Source organism: Triticum dicoccoides, chromosome 3B (assembly GCF_002162155.2).
Source record: "Triticum dicoccoides isolate Atlit2015 ecotype Zavitan chromosome 3B, WEW_v2.0, whole genome shotgun sequence".
Lineage (NCBI taxonomy): Eukaryota > Viridiplantae > Streptophyta > Magnoliopsida > Poales > Poaceae > Triticum > Triticum dicoccoides.
Window position 1 is genome coordinate 753,321,898 of NC_041385.1, and position 13,380 is coordinate 753,335,277.

A 13,380-nucleotide genomic window follows, 5' to 3' on the forward strand; every position below is an offset into this window, starting at 1 on the left:
TTTGTTCATATATATATATATAATGTATATGTGTATGTATGTGGCTATGTGTATGTAATGTTCAAAAATTGTTCAGAGCATGTTTTTGTTCATATATGTATTTATTGTTCATATGTGTATTAATGTTTTCATATATGCAAAAGATAGATTTTTAGAAAAGTTAGGTTTTTTTTTCTGTTCATAGATTTTTTTTGGTGATATTAATTATTGTAGAATATGCAAATGTTTGTATATTCATATTGAAGAAAGGAATAGAGGAGAAAGAAGAAATTCTATTTTTTCTTCTTTCTCCTCTATTCCTTTCTTCTTCTCCTCTTTGTTTTCTTTTTTTTCTTCTTCCTTCTTCCTTCTTTTTTTTTCTTCCTTTTCCTTAATTATTTTCCTTTCTCGAGGGAGAAGAAGAAAAAGAAGAGGAGAAGAAGAAAGAAAGGAATAGAGGAGAAAGAAGAAACTTCAACACGAGCTAGGGGGTGGTACCGATACCCCCTCCCCGATAACATTATTTTCCCATGTATATGTATGTCGCGTCGTTGTCGATATAACCCCTTCTAGATAACTTCGACATGAGGGGCGGTCGATATATATATACCCCCTCTCAACCGTGATAACTCATACAACTGCAGCACCCCCTCGGCCCTCTCGCTCGACCAAAACTCTCGAGGACACCCAAACCCTAGAGAGAAAACGATGTTGGTCTCCTACCCCCTCCCGCCGCGCCCCTACCCGACAAATTAACTCTCTCGAGGCCACCCAAGTTTATCAAGTTAAAAGAGCGTTATCGTCGAGGCCACCCCAAACCCTTGAAGCGTTGTGTCGAGGCCACTAACATGATTCCTTATTCTGATTAGCTAGCTAGTTCTACGTTTGCCACTAATATATATACCATGTTTGAATAATAATTGACATGTTGTAAATATTTGCAGAAACTATGGAGCACTCCCGAGACGAAGAAACAGAAGCGATGTTGGGAGACATAATCGCAAATGGATCAAGTGATGATGTTGCGTCATTTCTCGTCGACACCGTTGGTCAGCTAGATGAAGAAGATGGCTATGTTTATGATGGTGGCTTCGACCCATTAATGCTGGTACAAGAGGAGGACTATGTTCATGATGGCTCCGGTGACACAATGGAGGTACAAGACGAAGGAGACCGTGCTGACTGCTCCGGTGACCGAACCGAGTCCGGGCAGGTATATATATATTAGTTAAGCCCGTGCTGACTAGTTAATTGATGCATCCATTGTTTTGGTATATGTGCACATATTAATTACTGTCGTCTTTCTTCCTTATAATTTCTAGCCCTCCAGATCGAGCACAACTTTGGTAAGGAGACGAGGCCCGAAGAAAAAGTTGAGCTCGGATGAAAAGTTTGAGATCATAGAAATCGCGCCCGACGGCGAACCGATTGAACCCATCCGGACAAGGAAGGCATTTTCTGCTCAGTGCGGGGTTCTTGTTAGGGACAGGATCCCGATCAGCATCCAGCAATGGTATAAGCCTGCTAAGGATGAAGACGCTGAGGTGTCTCATGTCAATGATATGCAGAAAGAAGATCTTTGGACTGAGCTGAAGGCAAATTTCACCCTACCGCCATAGGAGGATCCGGAGAAGTCAGTTAAAGAGCAATTAATCAAGTCTTGTGCTCTTAAGAAGATGGCAGGCCTAATGAGGAGGTGGAGGAAAGAGCTGAACCAGTTTGTTAAGGAAAAAAATACACCCGAATTCATCGGCAAATATGAGAAGATCAAAGATCACTGGCCCGCATTTGTGGCCCACAAGACATCGGAAAAGAGTAAGAAGATGTCGGAGACAAACAAGAAAAATGCTGCAAAGAAGAAGCTTCACCATCGCACAGGGTCAGGTGGCTACCTCAAAGCCCAGCCTAAGTGGTCCAAGGCTGAGCACGATCTGCTTGAAAAAGTGATCGAACCAGAGACAATGCGCTGGCCAGACCGTTGCCGGACTTGGTTCTTCGGGGCTGGCGGAACCTTGGACCCTGTAACAGGGAAGTGCCAGTGGACGGACGAGCAACTGGAAATACCAGTCAAGAACCTTCGACACTATATCGATGCAGCGCAGCGAGGGACGTTCCTTCCAAACAGGGAGAAGGACGAGCTCACAATGGCCCTTGGGAATCCCGAGCACCCTGGACGGACACGAGGCACGCCAGGCTCCATTCCGTGGAAGGTTGGTTTTCCGGACGCAGGGGGTTACAAAACCCACGAGAGGAGGAAGAAACTGGAGCAGGACCAAATGCAGGCGCTTCTTGGAAGGGTAATGGGGCTAGAGGATCGAGAAGAGGAACGAGAAGCAGCAGATCGCAACAAACGACCTGCCGAAGCTTCCCCCGAAGCTACCCCGCCATCTCAGTGGAGAAGCAGCGTGGCTTCCACCGAGCTGCTTCAACCGGAGCATGTCTTGACGGCTCCTGCCAGCTATCCCATGGATGGTATCACGGAGTCTCAAAATTGCCACATCATGGCGCGATGGATGAATTTGAAGGTCAAGGCAGCTGTTGGCCAAGTTTATCCTAGTGGACCCGGCACAACTTATCACTGCCAGCCGATTCCAAAAGGATATGCTAAAGTGATGGTGGATGAAATAACGGAGGGATTTGAGGACCTCATGCTTGACCACCCTATCGGTGAAGGGGAGACTAGGCTGGGTTCTGCTCTGAAGACTCCATGCCTATGGAAGAAGGAGCTCATCAACCTTCTGAACTGGACGCCTCCGCCTCCTCCTTCTGCTACGGCGAGTCAGGGCACTCTGCCTCCTCCACCGCCTCCTCCTCCGGTGAGTGACGATCAGGGCACGCATGGCGGCACTCCGCCTCCTTCTCCGGCGCATGGCTGCACTCCGCCTCCTTCTCCGCCTGCGCCGGCGCTCCCGAGCAGCCAGCATCATCCTCCTTCTCCGCCTCGCCAGCAAGGGCGGAAGAGACCCGCCGCCGCCCTGGCTGCTCCGGCGCGTCGTACTCCTTCTCCTCCGCCTCGTAAGCAAGCACGAAAGAAGACAGACGCCACAGCCGCTCCGTCTGCTCCAGCGTCTAGCAGCACAACCAGAGGCGGGAGGCAATACAAATACGGTCCATCATCTCTCAAGCCTCTAGAGAAGTTACCGTATGAGAGGTCCGAGGAGGAAAATGATACGATTGTGCAGGCCCACGTGATGGAGTTCTTTGAAGGGGTGAAAGAAAAGAGACATCCACCTCCGGAGGAGAAGGTAGATCCGGTGAAAGCAAAGCGCACTATCGATGCCCTGAGGAAACCACCAAAGTCTCCGCCGAGAACCAACTATGAGCGCATTACTGAACAGACATATCTCCAAGCCCAGCGGTCGGGAACTACTGTCAGTGCTAAAAGGTCAAAACAACGAGCAAAGGGGAAAAAAGTTGCCCAGCTCGGCGAACAAGCACAGCAATCGTGCCCCCCGCTCAATGTGTCTAATGCTCCGGGGATGGTGGCCGGTTATGGCAATCTTGACGATTACCTGCCTGACGATGCACTTGCTGATTTCTTGAAGGTGGACGGACACAGATACGAGTACGGGAAGCCTCTCGTCAAAGATGAAAAATCTCTGACAACAATGATGCGAAGATTCCATAATTGGTACATGGAAACCTGCAGAGAATCTGATGGTAAGAATGCTTTGTATCTGCATATTAAAGAGGAGCACGATCTCGTTGCAAATGATCTGTTGACTGTTCCATTTGAGGAGTTCTTCGAGTTCTTCAATCAAAAGGCTCTCGATAAATTAATGGTCTTTTGCTACTGCCTGTAAGTACTATTTTTGTCATTAAGTCTCTATATATAGCTCGGCTCTTTCATTGCATGCATGTATTTATAGTTAATTATCCTCAATATATTATGCAGATTAAAGATCGTCAAGTGCAAAAAACAAGAAATTTATGATATTGGGTTCATTAACACAAATATCATAGATGTATTTCTGGTTGAAAAGCACGTCGAAGAGGCCGAGGACAACTTGCTACGATCGTTGATCAAAAATCAAAACAAAGATACCATACTCTTTCCTTACAACGGCCTGTGAGTGTTACTGTCGTGTGCATATTCGGTTTCCCTTATTACTCGAGCGAGGTTATAGTAATGTAATTGATGAGTTATGCATGCGTGCGCAGGTACCACTATATTCTTCTGGAGATTAAGCTTGAGCGTGGACTAGTAACCGTCTTAGACTCGAGACGGAAAGATCCAAAAACCTATGCGGACATGACTGAAATGCTCAGCAAGTAAATTCAATCGATCATAATTATCGCACCATATCGGTAACTTTTTGTTCATTTCCTGATATCTCAAGTAATAATAATTATTTTCTTTGTCTTGCAGGGTTTGGAAACAGTTCACCGCAGAAGCTCCGGGACTGCCGAAGGAGCTGCGATATACATACCCGAAAGTAAGTACTACTGGCTAGCTAGTTGCGCGCATCTCCCGTTGATTCTATATATAGCTATACTTTCATGAGTGCCATTTATAATGCTTCATTATCAGTTTGATTGACCTCTATTTCTCGTAAAGTGCTTGTGGCAGGAGGAAGGGAATGATTTCAGTGGATACTACGTGTGCGAGTTCATCCACACCGCGACTTTGAAAAACAAGCGGGGCTACTCTCAAAGACAATATGAAGTGCGTAAGCAATAATATTCACAAATTTATTTTATTACACCATCATTTCTGTTGAGTTTCATTCATATATATGTATTAATTAACCCCCTTCTTCAAATTAGACGTGGCAGATGCGGAATGAACTCCTAGAACCAGATCGCATGAAAGCAATTCAAGAGGAATTGGCAGGATTCTTTCTTGACCACGTCATCAGTAAAACCGGAGAATACCATGTGGAAATTGATTTCAAATGCTAGCTAGGGGTTTGTAATTAAGAGATCTTATACATATTGTACATGTATGTAGCCAGTAGCGTCGGATACATGATACGAAAACTTGTTGTTTGACCAACCTCTCGGAGAAGGAGAGGTCGATCAATCACACTTCTCTCGGTATATATGCATGACGAACTTCTGTACTGAATGGTTCTCTCGATCACTTATGTATATATAGTACGTAGCGTCCAAGCAAGGACATAAGAGAGGACACTTCTCTCTATTAATTAACTAGCTAACACAATATATGAAACACATAATTAAATTAACCCCGCAAAACCCCCAACCTCCCCTCCTTTCAAAAAAAAACACAAAAACCCCAGCAACTGGAATGCTGACGCGTGAATGCATTTTGATCCCGGTTGGTGCCACCAACCGGGACCAAAGGCCCCCTGACTGGGGTGGGCGCACAGGGCCACGTGGAGGCACATTGGTCCCGGTTCTGGATTGAACCGGGACTAATGAGTGGAGGTATTAGTAACGACCCATTAGTCCCGGTTCATGAACCGGGACTAAAGGCCCCTACCAACCGGGACTAATGGGTGGTTTTCTACTAGTGCAGCCCGCCACTGCTGGCCTTTTTGCGCTCGCCACTGCTACATTCCTGCAGTAGTGGAACCGGATGCTTCCGGCGAGTGGCGTCGCAGCATGACAGGTCACAGATTCCCAACGACTACACAGCAACAGGTGATGCTTCGTAGCAGGGGCGCTGGCCGTGGCAGCGCCGACGAGCGCCTCGCGCATGACATTGTCAGGGCTAGCACTGGTTGCTTCCGGCGAGCAGCGTCGAAGCATGACAGGTCACAGATTTCTAATGACCGTCGCAGCAACCGGCAATGCTTCATAGCAGGGACGCCGCCCGTGGTAGCACCAGGAGCCCCTCACGCATGACGATGGCAGGGCTAGCAGCACTGGCGCTCCACCGACGGGTGGTCGTAGCACACCGTCGCAATATCAGCAGAACAATCAGGCTACCATCGTGCCGAGCATCTGGTCCGTTGTCGGGCTCGCAGTTGCTGGACCACCTCGCAGCACCGTCGCCCTCTCGTACTAATCAGTTAGGGTGTGTTTGGTTACAAGGGTGGCCACGGAAGGGTTGGGATTATCCAAAAAATATACGTGTTTGGTTATAAATTACTTGAATGGTTCAAGTCAAAAAAAAAAGAATATGCCTCGAAGATGCTGAACTGTTTCACCCAACCAAATTGATCGAATCAAATGGCCATCCTTTGCATGCATGACCATGTGAGCATGACTGATGGTCCCATCCTAAATAATTAGCTCATCGCTGTCCTGTTGGAGGCTTGGAGCTGTGGGGCTGCCCCCAGCCGGTAGCAACACCCTTTATTTTCATGAGATTTCATTTGAGGGAGCTCATAGAGGCCATCCATGACGTACCAAATCCCATGGGATAGAGCAAAAGAGAGAGACGAGAGAATCGTGTGGCTGGAAAGGAGCCTGATGGCTCATTGAAATAGCCCTAAAGCTCCCCTCCCGACCTAACCTCTTCCTCGCGCGCCGCCACCGCGCGCCAGCGGGGAGGGCTGCCGGCGCGGTCGCTTCCGTACTCCCTCCTCCCGCCTCCTCCCCCACCGCCGCCAGAGGGCCTGGCCGGGCAAAGCTCGCCCGGATCGGCGGCGGCGGGGCCTTCTGGTTCCCCGCGTGTAGAGGAGCGGCGCGGGCCCTTCTCTTCGGTTGGGGCCGCGGCATGGGTGCCGGGCGCCGCGGCGCGACGTTGCCTGGCGTGCGGGCGGCGCTGGGTGGTGGCCGCGTGGCCGGTGGCGCGGCTGGTGGAGGGTTGCGCGGGGCTCAGCCATGGCGGCGGATCTGGCGCAATGGGGCTCCTGTGGCGAGGGCTGCGAGGGGCGCGACCCGGCGGCCCTGGGCGTCGGACGGCGGCTGCTGACAACGAGGGGGCCGACGCAACAGCGGCTTGGTGGCGGTGGTCGCGGAGCGTGCCGGCCAGATATGGCGAATTCCAGTGGGCGGCGCGGGTTGGGGCACTGGCCCGGCGTGGCTACTGCTCCGTCTGTGGGCGATGGCGGCGAGGCGGCTCAGCCCTCTGGTGGAGACTTCCATTCGTCGCCCCGGCACCACGGCGGCTTGGCGGGTTGCCCGTGGCGGCGGCTGGATTTCTGGCGTCAGTTCGTTTGTAGGCGACCTGGTTCGACCTTCGAGCCATCTTCGCGGGTTCCGGCTGCTATCTTCGTCAAAGGGCTGGCCTTCCCCCGCTGTAGTCCATCACTCGTCTCGCACCCGGCAGCAGGACCGAACTCGTCTCACGCCCGGCAGCAGGACTGACCTCGTCTCGCGCCCGGCAGCAAGACCGAGCTCGTCTCGCGCCCGGCAGCAAGACCGAGCTCCTCTAGCGTCCGGCAGTAGGACCGAGCTCGTCTCGCGCCCGGCAGCAGGACCATGCTCGTCTCACGCCCGATGCCGCAGAACGGGTCGATGAAGGCCAAGTTTGGCCGGCCTATTGGGTCTCGGCACTGGGGGCCGCCCATGTGCTTTGGTTGGGGTAGCGGCGAATCTCGGGTGAGGTGGTGACAAGGTCTTGGATGTCGGGGCGGCGACCCTGGTGGTGGTTCCGCGGTGCTCATGGGCAGAGCTCGTGGCTTGGTGCTACCCGGTTACCACGGCCGTGTGGGCGGCGTGGTAGCCGGGGTGTGGCATTCGGTGGCGGTGAGTGGTGGCCGGGGTGAAAACCTGCTGTATCTTCGGACGGACCGGCGGCGGCGAAACTCGTTCCCTTCTTGAAGGCGTCGTCGCGGCTCTCATTACCCGTCATGTTGCTCTAGGGGAATCTCTGATCGTCGGATCGAGCGGTGGCGGCGCTCCGGTGTCGTTCCCTTCCTGAAGGCGTCGCCTTGGATCCCACGGTTCGTCATATGCGGCTTCACTTCTTAGTGTAGTGCTTGGATTGGTGTTGCTGCGCTCAGCGCTTATGTATCCTGCCTTGGGTGTGTGTGCGTGTGTTATGAGAGTGTGCGCTTGTATCGGATGCTGTTGATCATTGCTTTATATATAAAGTAAGGTGAAAGTCTTTTTCAGTAAGGAGCCTGATAAGGGAGATCAAGGGGATAGAACTGTTGGAACGACCAGACCCCTGGTAAATTGGCAGTGCCCGCCGTGTGATTGAGCGCGATCGGACGGCGCATGAAGCGGTCGCTGGCTCAGCTGCGTGCATCCGGACGAAGCGAAGGAGTTTTCTAGTTTTCTCGTAACCGCCCGGGGTGGTGGGAGATTAGAAGTTGACTAACTAGGTGGGCCTGCAGCCATGCATCTGTAAAGCTGTCGGCTGAGCCTTGGATGGTCGTGACTCGTGAAAGAGTACTATCGGATATTAAGATTGTGCTATTGAAGAGGCCGGGTATACTTGGAATATTTTAAAATTCTTGATACTGGTATATTAAGGGGGCTGTGGAATAGTCGTGCCGTGCACCGGGCAGCAAACATCCGTTTTAATTTGTCCCACAAACATGGTTGCATGTCACACTGAATACATATTTTTAACATACAATTTGTCTAATTCACATCTAAATGTTATTTTAAGGATGTCACATCTAAGCTTCAACAAATATATAATGCAGCAACAAAAAATAAAAAAACTAGGACAAAAAAATAGACCACAAACAGAGTGCACATCAGCTTAGATGTGACATATGTATCCTAGACAAACCCACTATAACATATTATATCAGATGAAGAGTTCGGTCAAACTGAATATCTGTAGTTCTATAAAAATACATAATTGTGAGAGTTACAAACCATGAACTGGCCAGTTCTATGTATCGCATCCCTTCTCATTAGCAACTCCGATCCTCTTCAAAAGCAAACGATCACAGGAGCCTAGCTAAGGTAGCTTCCCCATAGTATCTTCTATAGCCATGGCCGCCAAAGACCTTTCGTATGTCAAGACTACTACTCCCCTTGATCGAGAGATCCAGCAAAAGGAGGTAAGCTTCCACTTGTACATGTTCCAGACAGAGGAGACCCAGCGAATTGTGATCAAAAGAGAGGAGAACCAGCGTAATTCCCCCAGTGACTTTGAGGCCATGGCCGTGCAAGAGTGGCCCATACGGGATGGTCCTACCTTCGAAGCAAATATTGTTGCGCATGCCGTGGGCCTGCATTTCGTCGTCAGTCGGACTGAAGCAAAATGGTTCATCTGTTTCAACATAGTTTTCACCGACGAAAGGTTGATATGCTAATCTTCTTTTTCTTTTCCTTTAGCTTCCTGCATTTGGATGCCACGAGAGTAGATTCCTTGTTGTTTCAGTGGCTTTTTATGTGATGCTTTTGCTCTCACTTGAGCATTAATTCTGTAAAACTCCTCCTTAATTAGTGGATGAGGCAAAGCTTTTGTCTCCGTTTTTCTTTAAATCAACCTTTCGCTTATCTTTGTTTCTTTTTGAAATAACCTTTTCTCTTGTGTTACCACCACTTTCAGGCTCAGGCCATCCAACCTTAAGGTGCTCAGAACTTTGGTCGGAATGGATGGTGAATGGTCGATCATTGGTGGGACTGGAAAATTTGCCTTTGTGCAAGGTGTTGCTACTTACAAAGTAATCGAGGTTGCTGAAAAGTACAATGTCAAGGAGCTCCGTATCCGTGCTCTGTGCCTCACCTTCCTCCCGAAACAAGTAAGATTAATTTTCCTATGCCTTTTTTTAGCATGGCTAGCTTTTAATCGAGAGAAATTTTAGGAACAATACAATGCTTACTTTCATTGCTAAAAATGTTTATTGGACAGTTCACAACATTTACAGGAAGTTCAAAAGTACATTAGACGGTTAGGAACTTAGGTTTCAAACTATCTTACCTTTGTAGATGTGACTTGGAGTGTTCTTCGGGAACTCGTTAATTTTAGCATGGTAATGATTTGGGCATATAGAAATGTGAGTAGTTTCTTGCCCATCTTTTTTTTTTTGGTAAAACAAATGTTGTTCTTTTGCATATGAGTGCAGGTCCTTGTCACCAAGATTGGACCATGGGGTGGGAACGGAGGAAAAGAATTTGACATCATAGAGTCGGCACCTCAACATCTAGAAAGTGTGACAATTAGAAGTGGTGTTGCCATTGACTCAATTGCGTTCTCCTACATTAATCAAGCTGGAAAGAAGCAAACTCTTGGTCCATGGGGCGGCGATGGTGAACTTACTGACACGGTGAGTGAATGTGCAGCATTATGCTAGTTCTATCTACTTTAGCATAGAAGAATTAATCGATTATCTCTTTCGTTGTAGATCACTTTTGCCCCTTTAGAGATTGTGAAGGAAGTTTCAGGAACAACCGGTACTTTTGGTGGAGATACTATTGTGACATCAGTTACTTTTGTCACAAATGTGAGGACATATGGACCTTTTGGAAAACCAAACGGTACTGCTTTCAGTGTCCCTCTTACAGACACCAACGTCGTCGGCTTCTTCGTGCGTGCTGGAAGACCTGTTAATGCGATCGGAGTTTATGCGCGTCCTTCTGTTCAAAATTATTAGTGCCTACGTTGCTCAAGAATAACCAGAGCTCTTGAACGGGCTGGCATGTTATAGGTTGCAGAGCTCTTGGACGGGCTGGCATGTTATGGGTTGCACTGGTCTCATGTATTACTACTTGGTTTTCCTTTCAGGGTTTCATGCATTTGTTACACATGTTATATGTATGTCTACTAGCGGATTCGCGGTTAAGTTTCGGGTTAGGTCCGAAGCTGATGGGTTTAACTGGGCTCTGGTCGCGGTTTATGGTGCCGTGCAGCCCGAGCTTAAACCAAAGTTTTTGGCGGACCTTGTTTGAATTTGTGGTTCTGAGCAGCTCCCAATTTTAGTTGGGGGTAACTTCAATATCATTAGGAGAAGGAAGGAAAAGAATAATGATAATTTTGATGGCAGATGGTCGTTTATGTTTAACATCATTATTGAAAGCTTGGATCTAAGAGAGATAGAGCTTTCCGGTAGAAAATTTACTTGGGCTAATGCTTTGCCAAACCCGACGTTTGAAAAGCTGGATCGAGTCCTAGCGAGCGTCGAGTGGGAACAGAAATTCCCTTTGATAACGGTCCAGGCTCTCTTGCACGGAATTTCTGATCACACGCCTTTATTTGTGGACACGGGTGAGGCAAACCACATGGAAAACAAAAATTCCTTTTCATTCGAGCTGGCATGGTTTGAACGCGAAGGCTTCTTGGATCTGATAGCCAGGGAATGGGCTAAGGATGCAGGAGGTAGGACTTCGGTTGAGCGCTGGAAGAACAAGATCAGGCATTTGAGAAGTTTCTTACGTGGGTGGGCTAAGCACCTTAGTGGGATTTATAAGGTCAAAAAGGAAAGGCTCCTTACACTTATTCAGTCCCTAGATTTAAATGTCGAGTCCATAATTTTACAAGCCACAGAGCTTCATGCTAAACTGGAAGCGGGGATGAGGTTGAAAGAGCTTCTCCATGAAGAGGAATTAAAGTGGGCGTTGCGGGCTAAGGTTCGCAAAGTTGTCCAGGGGATGCGAACACTCAATTCTTTCACTTGATCACTAATGGCAAGCACAAAAAGAAGAGAATCTTTCAGATTGAACAAGACGAAGGAACCATTCTAGGATAGGATAACCTAAAATTATACATAATCGAATACTATAATCAGTTGTTTGGGCCTCCGGAGGACAGTGAGTCCAGAATTGAGGATGTGCCTCAACTCACTGCTGATGACAATGGTATTTCGGTTGCCCCGTTCTCGGAGAAAGAGTTGTTTGAATCTATTGCGCAGATGAAAAACAATAAGTCTCAAGGGCCGGATGGATTTCCGGCGGAGTTCTATAAAAAGTGTTGGCATATTATTAAGGGGAATTTGTTACCAATGTTCCATGATCTATTCTTTGGACAGCTTCAGTTATTTCACTTTAATTTTGGAACAATAACACTGCTTCCTAAGAAAACGGAGGCTATGAGAATTGAGCAGTTCAGGCCGATCTGCCTCCTCAATGTTAGTTTTAAAATTTTCACCAAGGTTGAGACCAATTGGCTCACACAGATTGCGCATTCTGTGGTGCAGCATTCCCAAACTGCTTTCATGACGGACAGAAACATCCTAGAAGGGGTGGTGGTCCTGCATGAAACGCTCCACGAAATTCACAAACAAAAATTAAATGGAGTTTTTTTAAGGTGGATTTCGAGAAAGCGTACAACAAAGTCAAATGGCCATTCCTTCAATAGGCCATGCATATGAAAGGTTTTGGTGAAGCCTGGCGACGCCAGGTAGAATCGTTCACGCAAAAAGGGAGTGTTGAAATTAAAGTGAATGACGACATAGGTCATTATTTCCAGACACATAAGGGCCTGAGGCAAGGGCATCCGATGTCTCCTATCCTGTTCAATATTGTAGTCGATATGTTGGCAATTCTGATAGGAAGGGCTAAGCCGCTAAGGAGGCTGGTCAGGTGGGTGGCGTGGTACCTCATCTAGGACGGAGGTGTGCCTATCCTACAGTACATCGATGATACAATCATCTTTATGGAGCATGATGTTGGAAATATGCCCTAGAGGCAATAATAAAAGTGTTATTATTATATTTCTTTGTTCATGATAATAGTCTTTTATTCATGCTATAACTGTATTATCCAGAAATCGTAATACACGTGTGAATACATAGACCACAATATGTCCCTAGTGAGCCTCTAGTTGACTAGCTCGTTGTGATCAACAGATAGTCATGGTTTCCTGGCTATGGACATTGGATGTCGTTGATAACGGGATCACATCATTAGGAGAATGATGTGATGGACAAGACCCAATCCTAAGCCTAGCACAAAGATCGTGTAGTTCGTATGCTAAAGCTTTTCTAATGTCAAGTATCTTTTCCTTAGACCATGAGATTGTGCAACTCCCGGATACCGTAGGAGTGCTTTGGGTGTACCAAACGTCACAACGTAACTGGGTGGCTATAAAGGTGCATTATAGGTATCTCCGAAAGTGTCTGTTGGGTTGGCACGAATCGAGACTGGGATTTGTCACTCCGTGTAAACGGAGAGGTATCTCTGGGCCCACTCGGTAGGACATCATCATAATGTGCACAATGTGACCAAGGGGTTGATCACGGGATGATGTGTTACGGAACGAGTAAAGAGACTTGCCGGTAACGAGATTGAACAAGGTGTCGGTATACCGACGATCGAATCTCGGGCAAGTAAAATACCGCTAGACAAAGGGAATTGAATACGGGATCGATTGAGTCCTTGACATCGTGGTTCATCCGATGAGATCATCGTGGAACATGTGGGAGCCAACATGGGTATCCAGATCCCGCTGTTGGTTATTGACCGGAGAACGTCTCGGTCATGTCTGCATGATTCCCGAACCCGTAGGGTCTACACACTTAAGGTTCGATGACGCTAGGGTTATAAAGGAAGTTTGTATGTGGTTACCGAATGTTGTTCGGAGTCCCGGATGAGATCCCGGACGTCACGAGGAGTTCCGGAATGGTCCGAAGGTAAAGATTTATA

General features: G+C 48.0%; 1 protein-coding gene across 1 annotated transcript; it reads left to right on the plus strand.

Annotated features, from left to right (window-relative positions):
• The first annotated feature begins 8,786 nt into the window (after positions 1-8,786).
• Positions 8,787-10,684, plus strand: LOC119279908. The gene is made up of 4 exons (XM_037560971.1): positions 8,787-9,097; positions 9,350-9,542; positions 9,867-10,067; positions 10,146-10,684. Exons 1-4 carry the CDS (start codon positions 8,787-8,789, stop codon positions 10,392-10,394), a joined length of 954 nt encoding a protein of 317 aa, XP_037416868.1. The 3' UTR covers positions 10,395-10,684.
• Positions 10,685-13,380: the final 2,696 nt, after the last annotated feature.